Source organism: Siniperca chuatsi, linkage group LG22, assembly GCF_020085105.1.
Source record: "Siniperca chuatsi isolate FFG_IHB_CAS linkage group LG22, ASM2008510v1, whole genome shotgun sequence".
NCBI classification, from domain to species: Eukaryota; Metazoa; Chordata; class Actinopteri; order Centrarchiformes; family Sinipercidae; genus Siniperca; species Siniperca chuatsi.
In genome coordinates, this window is record NC_058063.1 from 15142126 (window position 1) to 15161908 (window position 19783).

General features: G+C 42.1%; 3 protein-coding genes across 7 annotated transcripts; 1 reads left to right on the forward strand and 2 right to left on the reverse strand.

Moving 5' to 3' along the window:
* Positions 1-257: 257 nt before the first annotated feature.
* On the reverse strand, positions 258-9481 carry efs (embryonal Fyn-associated substrate). The gene is made up of 7 exons (XM_044183403.1): positions 9343-9481; positions 7194-8534; positions 6827-6946; positions 4916-5860; positions 4615-4686; positions 2800-3057; positions 258-2689 (listed from the first exon to the last, which is right to left on the reverse strand). The coding sequence occupies exons 1-7, from the start codon at positions 9352-9354 to the stop codon at positions 2504-2506; spliced, it is 2934 nt and encodes a 977-aa protein (XP_044039338.1). The 5' UTR covers positions 9355-9481; the 3' UTR covers positions 258-2503.
* Positions 9450-13686, forward strand: dhrs4 (dehydrogenase/reductase (SDR family) member 4). Of its 2 annotated transcripts, none has more exons than XM_044183412.1 (9): positions 9450-9635; positions 11045-11160; positions 11731-11908; positions 12038-12139; positions 12327-12397; positions 12529-12580; positions 12768-12902; positions 13049-13104; positions 13188-13686. In XM_044183412.1, the coding sequence occupies exons 1-9, from the start codon at positions 9450-9452 to the stop codon at positions 13300-13302; spliced, it is 1011 nt and encodes a 336-aa protein (XP_044039347.1). In that variant the 3' UTR covers positions 13303-13686. The 2 variants fall into 2 exon arrangements, with proteins under 2 accessions (XP_044039347.1, XP_044039348.1); XM_044183413.1 differs by lacking the exon at positions 9450-9635 and adding an exon at positions 10555-10715.
* A 244-nt stretch (positions 13687-13930) lies between these two features.
* tinf2 (TERF1 (TRF1)-interacting nuclear factor 2) lies at positions 13931-18983 on the reverse strand. 4 transcript variants are annotated; one of them, XM_044183406.1, is made up of 11 exons: positions 18816-18981; positions 18640-18700; positions 18106-18308; positions 17785-17892; positions 17134-17229; positions 16885-16995; positions 16589-16712; positions 15659-16499; positions 14982-15040; positions 14781-14860; positions 13931-14401 (listed from the first exon to the last, which is right to left on the reverse strand). In XM_044183406.1, exons 2-11 carry the CDS (start codon positions 18665-18667, stop codon positions 14282-14284), a joined length of 1770 nt encoding a protein of 589 aa, XP_044039341.1. In that variant the 5' UTR covers positions 18668-18700; positions 18816-18981; the 3' UTR covers positions 13931-14281. The 4 variants fall into 4 exon arrangements, with proteins under 4 accessions (XP_044039341.1, XP_044039344.1, XP_044039342.1 ...); XM_044183409.1 differs by having other exon boundaries at positions 18863-18965; XM_044183407.1 differs by having other exon boundaries at positions 18640-18983.
* Between the last annotated feature and the right edge of the window lie 800 nt (positions 18984-19783).

Sequence of the window (19783 nt, forward strand, 5' to 3'; positions counted from 1 at the left end):
TAACAGTAGTGGCGGTTGTAAAAACAATTATTGGGGCAATTTAAGTCCCTAGCCACACAATTTTAAGATTTATTTATTTTAAACTTTAAGATAAATAAAGTTTTATTCGGACTTCGACTAGTCTACGGAAATGTACGGTCTCTGGAGTAGAAAATGCACCAATTACTTTTGGTATGGCAAATAGAGATATCTTGCAGATACAATAAATACATTTTTTGACAGACTATTACTGTAATCAAATAATCCAAACACATTTGTTTAATTGCAAAAGATGTATTTGTGCATTCTGAACAGGAATACAAGACAGACATCAAATGTAGTGTTAAAAGTAAAGAGGTTTAGGTCTGCTTACTGTAGGAGAAAAGTCAAAGATGAACTTCTATACCTCAGCCAATACGGATAACAGACTCAAATGAGTTCCCATAGTGTAAAAAAAACAAACTTCTTGTACAAAAGCAAATAAGCCATATATTTGAACTGTAACTTAACCGTAGTTTTCCTAAGAAACAAACATTTCTGTTCCTTGTAAATTACCTAGTAAAATCACTCCTGGTGAAGGATGTGCATATATAAAATGTAAGCAAATTAAAGCCATGCAAACTGGAACGCAACGAACATAAAACTGACCATAATAAATACAGAGCTAAAGGTTACTTGCCAATCATGTTCTCTTCATACGCACAGTATAGAGCCCGTTTTGGCAGGTAGGTATTATTAAGTAATACGTCAAACCTCCACAAGGTGGAACTGCAGCAGAGAAAATGTAAAAGCAGGAAGCTATTCCTCAAAGGATTTGAACTGAGCCACACAACTGAGAAAATGATTATGCAATGCCCTGATGATACTGATTTGGATCTGAAAAATAAAACTTGCATATTAGGTTAAGCAATATAACTAATCATAGAGAAGATAGATCCTAACACTTTTTAAGTATTATAATCAAACTTTGTAGAGCACCCCGAAGATGAAGCTGGAGATGTGTTTACACAGTAAAGATATGTAGTGTAAATGTGACAAGCATCATGTTTGTTCAACTTCCAGTCTACTATATGTCCACCACAGCTTCATACTGAACATGTTTCTGAGCCGTTTGTGTGCAGACCAACATATAACATCTGATGACTGGCATAAATGAAAGTACAGACAGTAATAAAAATGGTCCGAGATGGAAAACAGGTAAGTCTTTTGTTGGATATATGCAAAATTCTCCCATTTCAATCACAAAGTGGGCTTTGCTTCATTTCACAGTTTCTATTAGGGCTGGATAATATGGGTCAAGATCAATATCACAATAGTAATTTTCAAATATCAATATAAAGATCTTGATATAGCAAGTGTAAAAGCTTGTAAAATAATCAAACTGATGTTCAGTACAGTGAACTGTGTTCCACTGCAATGCTTTACATTAATAATTAATTATATATATATTTTCCATACACCCTCACAGCAAAGTTGCTGACTTGAAACTATCAAAGCAGATGTGAGTAAGCACTGTTGACAGGGGTGAGAATCTTGTGGGAAATTAAGATGAAAAGCAAAGAAAGTCAAAGAAACGTAAGCATGCAGATCATAAGACATGTGGAGACAGGTGAACTTGGTCAACAGGTTTCTTATGCATTCGCATGATACCATGTGACTGTGGGAAAGAACAGGATTAGGCAATTTCTCATCATTCACTCAGTCGCTGCATGGATTCTCTGTTATTATCTCTCTCTGTCAGACAGGACTTTAATTATTCTTCATGAGGTGTGAACGATTGCATGAACGCAAACCAAACATGTATTGAGATGTTGTTGCAATCCTCACTGAGTGGATTACACGCTGCACCACAGTTAATCTTTGCTTTCTAGTGGAAATGGGTACAACACAAACACAACATACTTGCACAGATTAAGAATGGAAGACAGGCAAACTTCCTACTCCACACCCTATTCCATTTCTCCCATATTAAGCCCAAAACACTCGATATGCTGCTTCAACAGCTTCAGAATGATAATCACAAAAGGCCTTTCAGGTATCACAGTACAAAGTAGGCCAGAACCAGGATGTAAGGCCTCCTTCTGTGCTATTTTTGGAATAGGGGGGATGGCTAAATAAATAGAGGAAGGAAGGAAAAATAGCTATCATGTGAGGGAAAGAAAACATAACAAAGCAAAGCTCCCAAGACAAGCAGTCTGCACAGACACTCAAAGTCACTGCAGGGCTTCAAATATTCAATAAGTTAACACTCAAAAAGACAAGTGTGCCTGGCATCAAAGCACAGAGGTCAGCATATAAACAAAGGCAAACCAACACACACTTGGAGGACAGAACCAACACAGTCAAAACCCAGCTTAGTAACAGCTGCAGCGAGGCTAAACACTTGTTCCAGGATTCAACCTCGCTTGCTTCAATCCCATTCAAACGAAAGGTAATGACAGAGTCTAACAACAAATAAGGCATTTCAAAGAGAGAAAATGTATGTGTAGTGTAAACTAAGTTTTTACGCAAGTGATAGGAAATATCATGAAGATATTTCTGCCAGACGCTGGAGCAGAGTGGAGAAGCCAGCTGCTTGCTGGGAGAGCTCAGCGACACGGTCCACCATCTCCTGGGTGGCGGATACTGACGGGTAGTTTTGTGCAGCGCCCTTTGTTGCCACGACAACTGACTTCAAGGCCTGGCAGAGCCGTCCCCCTGAGGTTGTGATCTGAAGTAGAGAAAAGAAATAAAAACACAATTGCTACACAGCTTTGATAAATGTAACACACATAAATAATGTCATGAAAAGACAATGTGCAGAGGGTTTTCTCTACATACCTTGGCCCGGAGGTCGGCAGAGGTGAGAAGACGGGAGAGCGTGTCCCCAATAAACACCAGCTTGTGTGCCGTCACAATGAGACTCTTTCCTCTGGCGACAAAGATGCGGGGCGGTTGGTTCCCCTGCACGCTGCTGAAGAGCACATCGATGGCGTCTGCCAGGCAGGAGAGGTGAGCGAGGCTCTGAGAGGAGTAAAAGGACAGCAGCTCTGAGTCCTCCAGGGAGAGGGATCCCGGAAGAGCAGGGGATGGGGTCAACTGTTCAAAGAAAGTAGTGGAATTAGTATTTGTAAGTAAAGTCATGATACAGAGTCAAATATGCCACAAGCACTAAATGTATCATTATCTTTCGGAGATGACAAATCTGAGAAATTGGATGGTTAATTGGTTTTGTGACAAGTTTTCCAATTTGAATCTCTGTAACAGCTGGGAAAATCTAAACAGGGAAAATAAACGAGAAATGTTGTCAGGTAAATACACAAACAAATTCATGCTTTAAGCCATTTGCTGTGCTGCACACATACTTTACATTAGTTAATTACATTGCATTTAAATTACTCTTTAGTAGAACTGCAATGATGAGTAAATTAATTGATTGTTTTAGTCATTTTTTAAAAGAAAAAATGCCAAAAATCTGCTGTTTCCAGCTTCTCAAGTGTGAGGATCTGATGCTTTTCTTTGTCATACACGATAGTAAACTTAATATGTTTGGGTTTGGACAAAACTAAATATGTGAAGACATCACCTTGGGCTATGGGAAATTATAACGGTCATTTTCCACTATTTTCAAACATTTTGTGGACCAAATGATTAATCGAGAATTGACTTGAATGTGAATCCACAACAAAAAAGAATTTGTTACTGCCCTAATCTTAAGCAACACATTTATCCAACTCCTGAATGTCAGAGCTTCCTCGTATCAACATACCAGAAGACCTGCAGACCTCTCTGATCGATGTGCCAAATGATGAACTAATTTTGATAAAGTAACTCTGTGTAAAAAAAAAAGGTAACTCATCACAAAGTTCAAGTCTGTGCAAGTTGATTTTTGCCACATAACAAAATTAATGGAAACTAACGGCTGCCTAGAAGGCAAAATAATAAGTGAGGTATGCTTTGGACAACAGTTAATATGCATGCAGTTCAGTAACCTAAATGCACCAAAACATGAATAACCACTGGAATAGCACCAGCTACACCTTCTCAATGATGACGGCAGAAGGTTTATGACTGTTAATGTAATGCAGATGACATGTTGAGTCTTAAAAGTCAGACACAAACACACACACATTAAGTACGTCAGCAAGTGGCACTGTTGAAAGAATTACTGTGCTTTTCTGTCACTTATTGTCCTGCAGCCTCCATTCTATGTAAGGCAAGACTGTTAAGATTAACAAGTGACCTCTTGTTGGTCGTCTATGGCGTAACCAAAGAAATCTAGCAAGGAATAGAAAAAAAATGCAGACTGAGTGATAAGAAAACATGACCCAAGCAACAGAAGGCTAAACTGACTTAAGAGATAACATACAGATTGTACAGATTCATGAGACAGAAATCAACAGGGGTTAATGTGACATTAAATCAGGTGGTGTTGGGTAAACATGGTAAGTGTAGACTGACGATTTGTTTAGACCACATCAGGAGCCAAAGAGCTGCTGCAAACTGGATTAATAAGTCAAAGTGCTCATTAGTAAAAAGAGCTCACTGAACACAGAGTGAATCAATGACTTATCGGTGTCGACTTGCTGCGTGTGTTTCTGTACAGCAAAAACTTTCTAAGACGATATGGAGGTAAAAATAGAGGAAGAGACTCACCCTTGGCTCTGCAGTGATAGTTTGTATTTGTCCGTTCTCAGTGAGGGCATCAGGAGGTGGTTCAGGTTTACCCTAGTGTGGGAAGGAGAGAACAGTCAGGCATGTTTACAGACACATTTATAGTCCATTTTTGATTGTATTGTAACCACTAAACTACATGTGCACTCACAACATGTATGAATAGTCGCCAGCAAAGGTACATATGTGTTGAAGCACAAAAACATAGTAAGTATCCTGCAAAAGTCAGATTTTTCATGCAGATGCTGTATAACAATGAATTAATTTCATCCTGAAAACTGACCTGCAGCTTGACGTATCCAACACTGTCTCCAGTCGGTACTGGGGCAAGGATAGGAGTCAAGCCGATCCCTGCATACTCATTGCTGGGGTCATCTTCTCCATCAATAGGACCCACTGTCAGTGTAACAGTTGATGGAGTGGGAGGCAAGGGGAAGGCAGGCTGAGGGGTTGGGGGCAGGGGTCTCTCCTGGATCCAGCTACCTTTACGGGAGCCCATCCCACCTCCTGAGGACTTCCCGTCCGGAACTGGGAGCGCGGGCAATGGCCTGCGGGACAGGGATTCCTGGGAAGGCAAACGGGGTCGGCCCTGAGCCTGCAAGAGGAGGGCGCTTTCCTCAAGAGAGCGATGGACCAGCAACAACAGTCCTTCAGATGGAGGAGCATTGCCAATAGCGGATAACGCCGGGAGAAGGTCCGATAGACGAGCCCATGCCTGCTGAAGAGGTGGTGGAGGATCATCTGAATGATTGGCTTTCCAGGTCGACAGGATTTCAGCCAACGAGGTGGCCAGGTCCCGCGACGACAGAGAGGAAGCTGAGCAGGAGGCCGTGCTAAGCACTGAGTGGACAAGGCTGGAAAGCGAGGCTCTCCACTGCACGTCACCTGAACCGTTACTAGAAATAGAGAGGCGGCGAGTAGAGGTGGAGGAGGATGACAAAGAGTGAGGGAGGACATCCACAGTCAAAGCAGGCATGTCATAGATGCCACAGTCAGGCTCAGAAAAGTCCCGGTTATGACCTCCACTGCTGGCTCGTTTCTCAGATCCAGGGACACAATAGACCTGTCCAACCTGGGAGGCATCCTCACCAGAGAGGCTGGTAGTGGACTCGCCTGGGCCCAGAGGCACACCTGGAAGTGAAGGAACACTGTATACATCGTCATCACCTTCATCAGGCTGGACATCTGATGTGGACACATTCAGAGTGATGGTGGGGACATCATAGACCTACAAGTGGGGGAGAAGACAGAAGAAAAGTTTTGAAACTGTGCACGTTGTTAACCTTATCATTGTGTGGACTGAAGATCATTTCTATGAGACAGGGACACAATGTATACATTGTACCATATCACTGTATGGGGTTTCTGTGTCAGACTTTAAACCTGGCATGTGCATGGGCAGACACACATTCGTCCCCTTAAACACTAAGTGCAAAAGCAATGAGTCTGCAATCCACATATAGTAATAAATAGTAATCCAACAGCTGGCAGACATATTCAAGTAACGTTAAAGGGGAGACCACTGGGGGCAGGGTGCTGATGGTATGGCCTTGGTATGGCCCTGACAGATGGGTGTGACAGAAAATAGCAGCAGCATTTGGACTGGATAGACAGGCTCCCACAGCAGACAGAGACAGGTGTGTGGCCTCGCCTTGAAGGGGGTAGGGAGACAGACTGATGGTGGAATGTGGGAAGAAATGGTGACAGGGCGTGATAGTTATCTCTTGTTGGTGAATCGCTTCACTTGCACAGACATGAATTCAACACACCGGTTTGCCAGTTTACAGCCATTTTTTAATAAATCATAACTTTCATACAGATTACTATTTCACTGTCCAAAAGAAAAATAAAGAAATAAAAGAAAGACTGTAATTATACACATATCACAGGTTGGAGCAAAACCATAGGAAAAAGGGAATTGATGAAACATCTGCACACTGACTCCAAACCAAAAATGTTACTTAAATAGACAAACTCAATTGAATCTTTGTCAAAAGATCGCAATATCAGAAAAATTTAGTTTTAGATGCTGTTTAAACTCTACCCCTCAATGAGCAGTGCAAATACCTATACAAGTCACAAATGTGAGAGGAGGACAAGATAAATATGAAAAGGAAACTCCCTTTTAGACAGCAGGTAATAATAAGACGGGTCTATCTGTGGCTCAGTAAAAACTGTTAAGTGTTATCTTTACCTCTGTCTCAGAGTCAGCTTGTGGTGGGACACTGCGAGGGGTGTCATAGATGCCATCATCACCACCAAGGGCAGATGGGACTTGACGCTGCCACCGGCCACTGGGAGGGGTATCATACACCTACCAAGACAACAATAGCACAAAACCAAATTATCTACCAAAATTTGTATATTTTTCAAACATGCTGATGAAATATGTAAATCCACTCCACTCACAAACTCTCTGACATAAAAGACATTTTTTTGGAGCAATTAAAATATGTATAACCTTTCTAAAAACAATAATATGAACCTACATTGCAATATAACCTTTTTCTAGGCAGAACAACTGTTTCAACAGTATGGTAAGTGAAGTAGCCATCACATACCTGGTCACCCACAGGATCCGAGTAATCCTGATTTTCTCCTTTTTTGTTCTGCACATTGCTGCTTTTCTCCAGGCCATTGTTCGTTCTTTCCTCCTTACTCTGAGGAGTTCCCCTCTGTTTGTCCACTTCTTGCTGCAGGCTTGCAGAAGTGACCTGAGCTGTGGGTTTGGGGGCAGAGTTAGAATCAGCTGATGATGGCAGTGTTTGTTGTGCATCTTTTCTGGTGACTCCCCTCACTGGAGGCGCTGGTGGAGGAGGTTTGCGGGCAAAATTTGGTGATCCGGGAACCCTGACCTGCCCTGCTCTGACCAGCAAAGGGGACCCCCGGTGACAGGCCAGGCCGGGTTTGCCCCTGGCAACAGCAGGGTTGGGTGAGATTCCCTTGAGCAGAGGTCTGGGAGATGCTTGGGCAGGGGATAATTGAGATGGGTGCTGCTGGGCCAAAACTGTGGCTGAAGTCCTGTGAAGGTTTGCTCCCACAGGGGTGGGCGTTTGGTACATCCCAGGTGTGTCCTGGGTCACTTTGGGCTGGGGGGTACCGGGTGTTCCGCTGAGTATGGAGGGGCCATTAGAGCAGACTGCAGTGGCCACAACTCCTCCTGTTGGGGATTGGTAAATATCATCACCTGCAAGTGGTGTACCTTTGGGCACCAAGTAACAGTCGTCTGAGTGTCCTGTTGTTAGTGTTTCTCTAGGGACTAGATATGTAGTGTCCTCTGGTTCATCAGCTGCCCTTGGCACTCCAGTAGGGGAGAGGTACACAGACTCTGTAGCCATGAGAGCTCCTGGCTGCCTGGCATGCTGAGCTGCTGCTGGCATGGGACTTACTGGAGTCTGATAAAGTGTTCCTGTCATTTCTGTGCGTGGTCCTCTAAGAGAGGGTGAGCGTGGACGCCCTGCCACCCCAATATCCCAGTCAGGTCTGGGCCGGGAGCCAGAGCTGGAGTGCGAGCGGGGGCGCCCACCCTCGACTCTGCGGAGCTCCTCAGGCCTTGAGGCAGCTCCTCGTCCCTCCCCGACGCTTGGCGGGGAGCGATACACTCGATCTATGTCCTCTGCACTACTGCTGACAGCAGTCCGGGCCAGTGGGGAACCAGGCGTCAGGTAGACAGAGTCCTCAGTGGAGCCATGACGGAGGTCTGAGCCTGGCGGTGGGGCGGTCTGGAGGAGTCGAAGGCGGTTGGCAGGGGCAATGCCCTGTCTGCCATGCAGGGAGCAGAGCCACCAACCCGGTCCGCCACTCTGCTCCTGTTCAAGAACCATCAGGATGTCACCCTTCCGGAAAGCCAGCTCCTCCGGGCTCTCTGCTGTGTTGTCGAACAGTGCCTTTGCCAATACCGTCTGAGAAAGAGGACGAGACAAGAGTAGAAATCATGAACACGGACGCCCCATTCCTTCATTCTCACTCTCTCACTCACACACACACCAAATGGCCATATGAAAGTAGGTTTTAATCAACAGCCTAAATTCACACAAGCTAGTCTCTCATATCTGCACACCACAAACAAGTGCATTGACATGGCAATGCCAAGTCAGCAGCATAAAAAGGGAGATTGTTTAGAGCTGCTTAATGGAGAGTGAATAGGAGTGAATAGGGAAGATCTCGTAAAACGTCAACGAGACAGAGGGACAGAAAGAGGATGGGCGAACACAAAAAAATGCAAACTGTAAAATCTAGCATCATGACAAACTCAAAGCTGTGTCAGTAATCATGATGCAGAGAGAAAGAGGGGCACAGTCAGAGAGGATCAATGATCAAATGGACACAAGGACTTAATGGTAATGAGCAAGATGAGAGGGAGGGGGAGGGGATGAGAGGCACATCTGTCTCTTGCTCTTTAGGATTTAATTGCCAACCCAAAGCCAGAGAGTCCTGCCCCCTTTCATTTTCTAAACCAACCCCCTGGGGATAACTAGGGTCTATTGAGCCATGTGGGACCCCCTTAGGACAGTAATGGAGGCAATGAGGATCCTGATAAAATACATAGATGTGGTGAGATAACATAAAAGTAAATAAAAGTGCCCAGCAAATTATCATTTTCTAGTTTCAAGTTAGCTTCGATCTGATCTTTGATTTGTCCAACAATGTGACACAATCACAAGAGTACATGCAAATTCATACAAACAAAGAGACAATTACTGTACTCACGGAGACAGACATTGTTGCTAAGTTAACAGTTATGTCTCAGAGAAACTATAACTCAAATGTCCTGATCAGTCGGGGTCATCCATCTAGATCAGCTGTGGTTCCCATGGATGTGTTGGTCGCCAGAGAGACTCGGTGCAGAAGCACAACTGGGTCTGGGTAGGACACATCTCGAAGTCCGGGCGCCTCGTCGTCTCCGCCTTCATAAGGATCCTGCAACCCACGCAGAAGCGCCTTTCATACTCTTTTCACGAGTCATTTATAAACACACCAGGCACAAGGCAGTTTTAACAACGGTAGTTAACCTTAACTCATACGTTTCAAAACGCATGTGAAATGAATGCTAGGCAGGCAGCGGCAACACCTGTCTGTCTATCCTTTACACGCCCAGTAACGTTACGTTGAATGCAACCCATTCAGCGAAAGCTAACGTTAGCTTAGCATTGTAAATAAATAAACGGCGTGTACTCGCTGTGAGAGATATCTTCTGTAGTTGAGTATGTAGCCGGTTTCCAGGTTAAATGATAGTTAATTTGAACATTATCTAGCTAGAATAACGATAGCTATGTTGCTGCGGCCTAGCTACCAACACTAGCTGGATAATGTTAGCAATGTAAACGCTGGTTATCTTCATCGCCTTTCGCTGCTAACGCTAAAGTTCAGTTCAAAACAATGGCACCGCCGGGTAAAACCGCTAAAGCCAGCAAACGTAAGCAACCAAAGACGTCGTTATAAAATAATTACCTTGCTTTTTTTCTTGTCGCCGATAAACTTCGCATCGGCGTTCAGTCTATGATACGTAAAATCACTTCTTTTCAAGCGTGAAAATCTGTGTCCATCGGCGTTCAATCATCTTCGGCGATGACAACAAAATTATCTCCGCCTCGTCACAGGTTTACGTGGTTCACTAATCTACTAGCGTAGCACGAGTGTCCGCGCAGGGCTTTAGACCAATCCAATTTCTGTGAAGTCGTGTAGGTATCCGCAGCTCGGAAGACACGGCCCGTGTGATTGGCTGGTTTTTGCGGGTTGCATTTAGGAACGTCTGAATTTGGTCGTTAATCAGAAAACTACGCTTTAAATCCAGAAAAAAAGAAATATGTGCCCCATAATACCACTATCATCGACCGGAACAGCAAAATTAAAAATTCTCCAAACAAATGGCATGATTGTTTGGACGGACTTGGTTGTACATTTGAATCAAAGAGCAGCCGATTGCGTTGGGCTGCTTGCTGGAGGCTTTTATTTTGACAGCTGGACTCTTACCCGGAAAATACTGACTGTAGCATACTAGTCGTCAAAGGTCGATGCAACAGACTTTGAGAGTCTTTTTACAAATTCTTCAACCTCATGTTTAACTTTGCATGAACTGCAGGGTGAGATAATGCTCTTGATTACAGTTGCATAATTGCAGTAGTTGCTTATACAATGTAGCACACTTCGTAAATTAAACTGAGTTGTCTTCTGAGTCTGCCAGTGTAAATACCGATCAAGTGTTTTATCATTGCTGTTGCTTCACCATGGATCAATTAGTGTTTTATCAGTTTAAGTGACTAATGAAAAAGTGGCTCGCAACTTCATTCAGTCTAAATCTTTATCTCTCAGCATTCAGCTTGTGCACCACTGTTGTCAGCGTGCAGATGACCTTTACCCTAGTTACCAAGTGTTTTCATAAAAAATATCTCTGACTATTCTCTGTTCACAGGTAATGTTGAGGGGTGTATTCAGGTGCCTTAGGACCAGCCCTGTTCTTGGCCAAAGGAGTATGTCTCAAAGCAGCTTTGCTGGAAAGGTAGCCATAGTCACTGCCTCCACAGATGGGTAAGAATCACACGATTAACTCCTGTTTTGTCTATACAGCCCTAAAATACACAAAGCAGTCACTAAGAAATCAAGAAATCATTGGTCATGACTCATGAGCTACCATCCCTTGCTGAAATTTACACCTCTAGACTACGGAAAAAGGGACAACACTTTACTGGACTCCTCTCACCCTGTCTTTTAAATATTTGAACAAAGACAGTAAGTAACAGTGTCTGAAGGCTGTTTGCCTTTTTAACATCAGTGGCGTTATTCTCGTCCATAAGACACTAAAAGGTATGTCCACAGTGGAACACAACATATGGTGCTGATAGCATCCATATGGGAACATTGGATTTATCTATTTATTTATTTTTTTTGTCATGTTATGTCCCGAGGTTTTTGTTACATTGAAATAGCCATGAAGCATCAAATCTTGAATCTATACCTTCGAAGCCTCAAAGGATGGCACCTGAAAGGATGTCAAACATTTGTCTCATAATAACATCATGTGAAACAGCTGCAATACGTTGATGATCCAGACTTGATCCCTTACTGAGACGCTCTGCTTCTCCTCCTCCTCCTCCTCAGAATTGGTCTCGCTGCAGCTCAGGCTCTGGGAAAGAGAGGTGCCCATGTGGTGGTGAGCAGCCGGCGGCAGGCCAATGTGGACAAAGCTGTGGCACTGCTGCAGAGCCAGAACATCCAAGTGACTGGGACCACCTGTAATGTTGGCAAGGGAGAAGACAGAGAAAAACTGGTTCAAATGGTGAGTATTTTTTAATTTATCAGCCACAGATATATGGTTGTCAGACAGCTGCAGTGTGTTTGGGCCACGTGGCTGCATACCCTTTATTATGAGGCTCAATAATCGTCTCATTCTGTGTGTTTGGAATAGACTCTGGATCAGTGTGGTGGCATTGATATCCTGGTATCCAATGCAGCAGTCAACCCTTTCTTTGGAAACATTATGGATTCCACAGAGGACGTCTGGGACAAGGTACACGCAACAAGTGAAGCCCCAGGACTGATTTATAGAGCAAAAGTCAGAAATGTTTAAATGAGTCTGTCTCTGAAAAACAATTCTTCTTCCTCCTTTCATTTATTTTAACGCAGGCTAATTTATGGGATCATCTCCATATTGAAAAGGATATATTTAGCGCGATTAATTCTACATTTCTTTCTAGATCCTGTCTGTTAATGTGAAATCAGCCTTCCTCTTGACTAAGTCGGTCGTGCCTCATATGGCGAAGAGGGGGTGAGTGACAAACTAAAAGATGATACAGCATTCAGTGTTTGGAAGAAAAAAGAGCTCCACAAGATCCAAATGACAATAAAGACTATAAAACTGTCCACTGTATATTTAATTGTATTGTATTTTTCTTTTAGAGGGGGGAATGTCGTATTTGTGTCATCTGTGGCTGGATACCAACCAATGCAGGTCAGTGAGAGTATAAGCAGAACAATGACCTCAAACATATTTATATTAAGATACATAGAAGGCACAGCTTTCCTGTAGAGTTGATAAATCATGAAGTCTTAGTTCCAGTGGGACATTCTTGTTTCCTGTAAACCAAATCACTTAATGCAGTGTGCATGTTTGTGTGTCTGTGTCTCTGTCTCTGCAGGCCCTGGGTCCTTACAGTGTGAGTAAGACAGCACTGCTGGGTCTGACCCGGGTGCTGGCTCCTGAGCTGGCTCACAGTAACATAAGAGTCAACTGCGTGGCCCCAGGGGTTATCAAGACCCGCTTCAGCTCTGCGGTGAGGAGAAAACCTCACGGTCCTCTTTGTGTCGTACACTCAAACCCTGTATTCACAGCACAGGGTCTCACATATTTTGTTGTTGCTCTGCACCGTCACACGATTACATTTCACCTGAGTCATGTTTTCTTTGTTAATTCACTCAGTTATGGGAAAATGAAGACATCATGGACGACTTCAAAAGGCAGCTCAGCATTAAAAGGTACAGCTCATACTCACATGGAAGTTTGTCACTAACATACTATGAATACCATATTTCACATTTTCCTTCGTCTTTCCCTTTAGAGTCGGACAGCCAGAGGAAATTGGTGGAGTGATTGCCTTCTTGTGCTCAGAGGAGGCTTCCTACATCACTGGAGAGACCATCACAGTGACTGGAGGGATGGGCTGTCGACTCTGAATCTCCAGTGGCAACAAAACAAATTTGCACTTGATTGTGTGTGTTCCTGTATAGATATACAGTATGTTTTGATTACATTTTCCACTACTCTTCTGAAGTGCTGGCAAAACCTTAATATGAGAGCTGTAATATGCCAATAATAGCCAGGATCCTGAGGCATTGTGTAACCAATTATTGAAGATTTTGGGTTAAGTTCTTCATAGTTTCCTGGGTGATGTCTGTGAATTTCTGATATGATTAAGATATGAACATTTATATAGCTTTTTCTAAATAACACACCACAGACCAGGAATGTCCCCTCTGATAGCTGTGCGAATTAATTTCCTCCTGTGGTAAGCTGACATTCAATTTCTAAATAAATGGGAATCTTTTGATTGGTCTTTAGTTAATGAGACATGCTCCTTCTTTAAAAATATTAACTTAATACTACCAGATCATATATTGGCTGGATGCGAGGGCAGCTCACTAATGACACTCAAAAATGGTGAATGAAATGTGAAATAATGTACAAAGTGACACATTTTTCTCATACAAAATGACAGCAATGTCAAAAACCTTTATTAGCTGACCATATTACAGGTTTAAAATATTTATAAATGTTACTTATTTGAAAAAGAGACAATCCAGATATTGTCTGTTTTTTATTTACAAGCAAAATGAGCAGTGACAATTTAAAATAACAGTTTTATTTGCATGACAGTGCCCATAATCAGTGACAATGGCATTTCAAGGCTTGTTTTCTATGATGAAAGACCACTTATTCAAGTTAAAAATCAATCTGATTCGGCCACAATGAAATATTAACATCATGAGAAAGATAACTAATATAAATGTCTGTCTGCCACAGTGGCTGGTGCATTTAAAAATATATTTGGCTTTTCTGTCACTAACTGCTGGAGAAAACTTAGCTACAGTCAAAGTCCTCTGGAATTTCTCTGGTGTTAGTTTCCCCAACACCAGACTTTGAAAATCCATTTCATCATCTGTGTTTGCTGCCAGCAGACGACAAGGCCTGCCGTGTCATCCTGGGTTTCCAGTACTCCCTCAGAGTGGGAACATATGTGCCGTGTTTGGTCTTGTAGTAGCGCTTCATAAACAGCTGAGGGAGGCAGAGTCAGTTAGGAAACACTGACGACAGAACCAAGTTACCAATATTTAAAACTGACTGTAGTTTGTGGCATTTTCAATTTAAAGTTTAAAGCTTAAATGTGCACATTATAGAGGCATTAACAATCATTTTTTATTAACCTACAATCATGTTACATAAAGAAATTGTGGTGAAATCATCTCCGCAATAGAATATTCCCCAGGATGAATCTCAATGCCAGATTTCTTCTTTTTTTTTAATAAATCAAGTTCTTAAGACTATCCGTCTATTTTCATAAACATTTAAGGCATGCCCCCTTAAAATGGACACATTTTCAAGGATTTTCACTGCCCATGGAAACCCTGATATCTAATGTTTTGAGAATACATACCCTGCCTTTGAAGTTCTTTGTCGCCTCATCCTCAGAATCAGCTACGTAGTCTTCACCGTCTCCTGGAAGGGCCAGCGTCTCTAAACATAAAAGTTAAAAGTTAAACTGAAACATGTGCAGGTGATTTAAAAAATAAATAAATAATAAAAATAATATTTTTTTTAATTCCCTGCATTCAATTTACATGATTTGTTGAATCACCTGTGTTACTCCGTTGCTGAGACGGAGAGCTGCTTATACTCGGTAATACAGGATGATTTCTGTCAGGTAGAAACAATTAATTAAACCATTAAGTCAGAGTTTCAATAGCTGGTGAATGGTAAAAGACAGGAAAATCCTTAACTAAGCTGCTAACATTTATAATTTAAGTCTAAAGACAACCAGGAAACTTTGAAATGCAGCTAAATGACAAATTAGTTTCTCTTTATAGGATCTGCAATTTTAAAAAAGGACAATATAGAGTACAAACATTTTAATCACTACAGAGAGACAGAAAAACCAAATGAAACCAGAAACATTGAACTAAAATCAGTTTTTATTGTATTTGTAGGGTTTGAACCACAGTCTACAATGCTAGTAGAATTAAGTGTCTACAACTAATGTAACTTCATCTATTTATTTTATTCAGCAGTATATTTTTGGCCCAATAAGCTCCTGTCACGTGAACTTAAAATTTCTGGAGTGATCTGCAGTGATCACTGGTTTAAAACACGTTCATCATTTAATAAAAATGTACGACACAGGAATCCAAGAAAAAGCTAGTTAACAAAATCCAGAACACATAATGTAACTTAGCAGGTTTTTAAAGCTAGTGGCCGAGTTCTTGCAATACAAACTTGACGTAATGCTAAGGCGTACTGCATTTCCATGTCTCTTACTCTTTATCGTCCAGGCCAGGAAAATCCGAGTCAGGCTTTTGAGGTCGGTTGCTCGTGCTTTTATGTGCTTTGACTGGCGACGTCCTCCTCTGACTCTGCTGTTTTTGTTTCTGTAAGGATGTTCCTCCTCTATCAGTCCTGTCAGCAGAAGTCAGTGACAGTTTTTCAATAATAACTCTGGGTTGGCTGTTCAGACAAGAGACAAACATGGAGCGGACGGATGGATCTTCAGGGAGGCGCAGACTTTTGACACCCATACAGGTCACACAAGTTTCCAGGACTGCTCCGTTACACTCCTCGTTTCTTCCGCTCTCATTTGTACTCTGGTCACCTCCACCCTGCCTGAGCCTGCTTGCTCCATTTCTCAAACTCCTGCTTATCCTCTTTTCCCTCGATCTGGTCATGCCTAACTCTTCTTCCTCCTCATCGGATTCACTTTCTCTTTTGTCAGGTTGCTTGCGTTTAATTCCACTGCTTCTTTTTGGCGCGTTACTCTCCTCCTCCACTTGTTCTCCACCCTCTTTCACTCCATCACCTCTGGGGTTTTGTCTCTGTTTAACCCCAGTGAATTTCAAGTTCTCTTTTGGGTCCAAGTGCTCGTTTGTTGCATCGTCACCTCTCAGTGTCCTTTTATTGGCAGAGATCATAACTGGTAAGTCTTCATTAGATATTAGTCCAATAACAGGTTTAATAAATGGTGTTTTATCTCTGGTCTGTGTGCCATTGGACTGGTCCATAGCAGACTTTTTGGCTCCCGTTTGCTCATTTGAAGGCACTCTTCCAGAGGGTGGCAGAGAGAGTGAAGCCAGGATGGAGTCTCCCATGTTTGGAGGGAGGGATGCTGTAAAAAGCAAACAACAACACGTGGATAGTGAGGGCCTCACTGTTACAGTCATCCTGGCAAGAAGCTAAGAAGTTATCCAGTTCTACCTGCAGTCTCCAGATGACCCAGACAGGTTTGATGTTGAAGCAATATCTTTAGGAGCTGGGGTTGGGTGGCTGCCCGCGCACACTCCTCCAGGACAGGGGGGGCATCACTGAGCCACGACACAGTCTGGAGATAAATTACTGATATATAATCTTTCAAAATAACATTCATGTTGAATCCAATTTTGTCAGCTGGCATCATTAGATGATTACTAGCTATAGTAAAAACAAAGAGCATTAATAAACAAGGTGTAATTTGTGACAGAAGAAGGGAAGCTGCTCTCCGAAGCACCCACTACCTGAGCTAGGTTGGGAACTGGAAGCAACTGGTCCAGTCGAATCAAAAACTCCCACAGCAGCTTCTCCAGTTCCTGGTCAAACTCTGGACCATAATCCAGAGGGAACTCCTCCTATCAGAAGAGAGAATAAGAATTGTTTGGCCGTTACATTCCTACGTACATCAACTGAGAAATGATCACAATAGAGATTGAAATCAGTAGTAGCTGCTGCTGTGCGACTGCAAATAAAACACTAGTACAGAGACTCACCTTGAAGAACTGTTCTCTCTCTGTTGGGTCTCTTAGCAGCGTGTGAACCAATGAATGGAAACTTTCCACTGTTTTTACAATTTTTACATCCCTCCTCTAGGAGACAAAATAGCAAAAATTATACTTTTCAATTTATATACAATAAATTTTAAGAATACTTGCTTTAACATTATAATCAATCAGGCAGTCCTTGCAAAGACACACCTTCTGAGTGAGATCAAATATCATATTGACGTAACATCCACATTGTGACATTATTATTTTTATTGTAATGTCATAAAGTTATTTTTTGTATTACAGTTAAAGGATGCAATTTTCTATAATTATCTGATTGTTTTAAGTGAAATTACGGTCTATCTGGTTAGCCACATTACTAATGATTGTTTTTCTTACATACCAGGTAACCCCAACCCACTAGTTTAAATACATTTATACACACCAATAGTAATGCCAAAAACATTGTAATATCACCTTTATCAAGCTATGGAGTCAAACATTATATTGTGATGTTTAATTCTGTAATCACCTCCAAGCTTTACTGGTGGTGGTTGTAATGTACCAATGTTTGGAATAAAAGCCTACAAACCCTTTACAGTGACAAAAATGAACATGCAGTGTGTTGTGAGATTCTGAACATCAAATCAAATTTACCACAGCGGGAGCAGAGGAGGATGACGAGGCAGCAGGAGCACGGATCCTTTCCAGGTGTGGCATAATCACCTTTTCATCCGGCTGTGTACAGCACAGCTCCAAGATTAACTGAAAAGAAGGTGAAGGTTGATGAACCGTGCAGCATGTATACATACACGTCATGCCAGGAATATAATACTGAAACATATAAAAAGGTAATAATGTATCTATCAGAAGGGAAAATAATACACTCTGACACAGAGATATGAGGGGGGAATAAAAGAGACTGGCATCATGGGAGTCACACATCAAAATCCCATTTCTCTTCTCCTGTAAACTCACCCGTCCTCTCAGCCCCAGTGCCAGCTTGCCCTGGTGTCTCGTGGTGAGCAGCCCGGGGACAGTCTCGCAGGCTGACGTCACAAAGTCCTCCAAAACCCCATACTGCATCACATCCCTCTGCTTCATCACTTTCCAGAGGGCTGCAGACACCAGACGCACAGGCGGGGCCAGGAGCTGGAGTGCAGCAAAAGGAAGGCTGGCATCTGTGCACGAGACAAAGCATGGCGCAAATAATTAGATAACAGTGGCTCCTAGGTACATTCAGAGCAACTAATCTGACTAAAGCATGCAGGGTTGAAAAATTCTGCTTCACTCGTCTCCATGGATTGATTCAATGTTGCACCACTGGCCACAACCCGATCATGATGCACTGACTGATCTACCCTGCTGTGTCTGCCATTTATTCCACACCTGCCACAACCTAAATTACCACCTTAATCAAGTTAAATCATGTCCACTACAATATGGGATGTGATATGTGAAATCAAAACCTTCGCATCCAGTTTTAACGTACTCCCAGCTATAACCACTTACCATTTTCCTTAGGTTTTCTTGTGGCCATTCCACTGAAACAGTCAAAGTCAGCTAGGTTAAGCTAGGGAGGTTAAAAGAAACAAAAGTTGACGTTTAGAAACTAACGATAGCTTAGCAACTTCGACAGACAGCCCCCCCGAGTAAGCTTCAAAGCTGAAGCGGAACTATCAGTTTACCCAGGCAAAGTTATTTAGGAAATGCTGCTGAGGTGATGTTTACTAACTCCGGTGAAGCCTGGCGTTACACACCAGTTTCGCTACTGTTGTTTACCCGTTAGACACAAAGCTAACAACACTTCTATCAAGTTCTGCTTCTCATCCTCCCGCCTTCACTGGAATAATATTAATCGGTTAAATATTTACTTTGGGTGTCCCGAATTGGCGGTGCTTAGCGCATTTGGAATGAAAGACAACTGTTCAAACAAGAAACTCCGCCCACGCGCGCACTGTAACATATTAAGTAAGCGCACCTAAAGGTGTCTCCAGGATATGACGTAGCAGATCCGACGGTTGCTCCCATCTGTTTTACAGCTTTGTGTAAAAATATGTTATGATAGTTAAAAATAGTATGAAAAACAACAAAATGTAAGGCGGAATGGTGTGAAGAATGCCAGAGCATATGGACACGAATTATGTACCAATTAAAACTTGTTTGTAAGATAATGGCCCAGAGAAAAGGCTAAAAAACAAACATTTAAGAAACATACGGTAAACATACAGTTTATATCCCCACAATGGGAATAAAATTGCTTAAAAGATTCTTTCATATTGTAAGATATTGATGTTGTAATATCTATATCACTTAGAGCTTATTTCAGTAAGGTTGTATATGTCAGCCATAAGTAACAAGAATTATTAGAATTATGTCTGAAGGCACTTAGAAACAGCCACCATTACATACAGTAGTTAGTCCACCAAAGAACATTAATGCCTTTACTTTTAAACTGTAAAATGTCAAAATCAGTGCACATTGTGGTCACTGTTCTTAAAAGAAAAAACAAATATAAGGGATTCTTATCAAAAAAACTGTTTAATTATGTTATATATTCATATAAAAACATATTTTTTAACTCTCAAATATCAATACTGGTATTGACCTCAAATATCCAGCATCAGTCGAGCTATTGAGGTAATAATAATTCAGC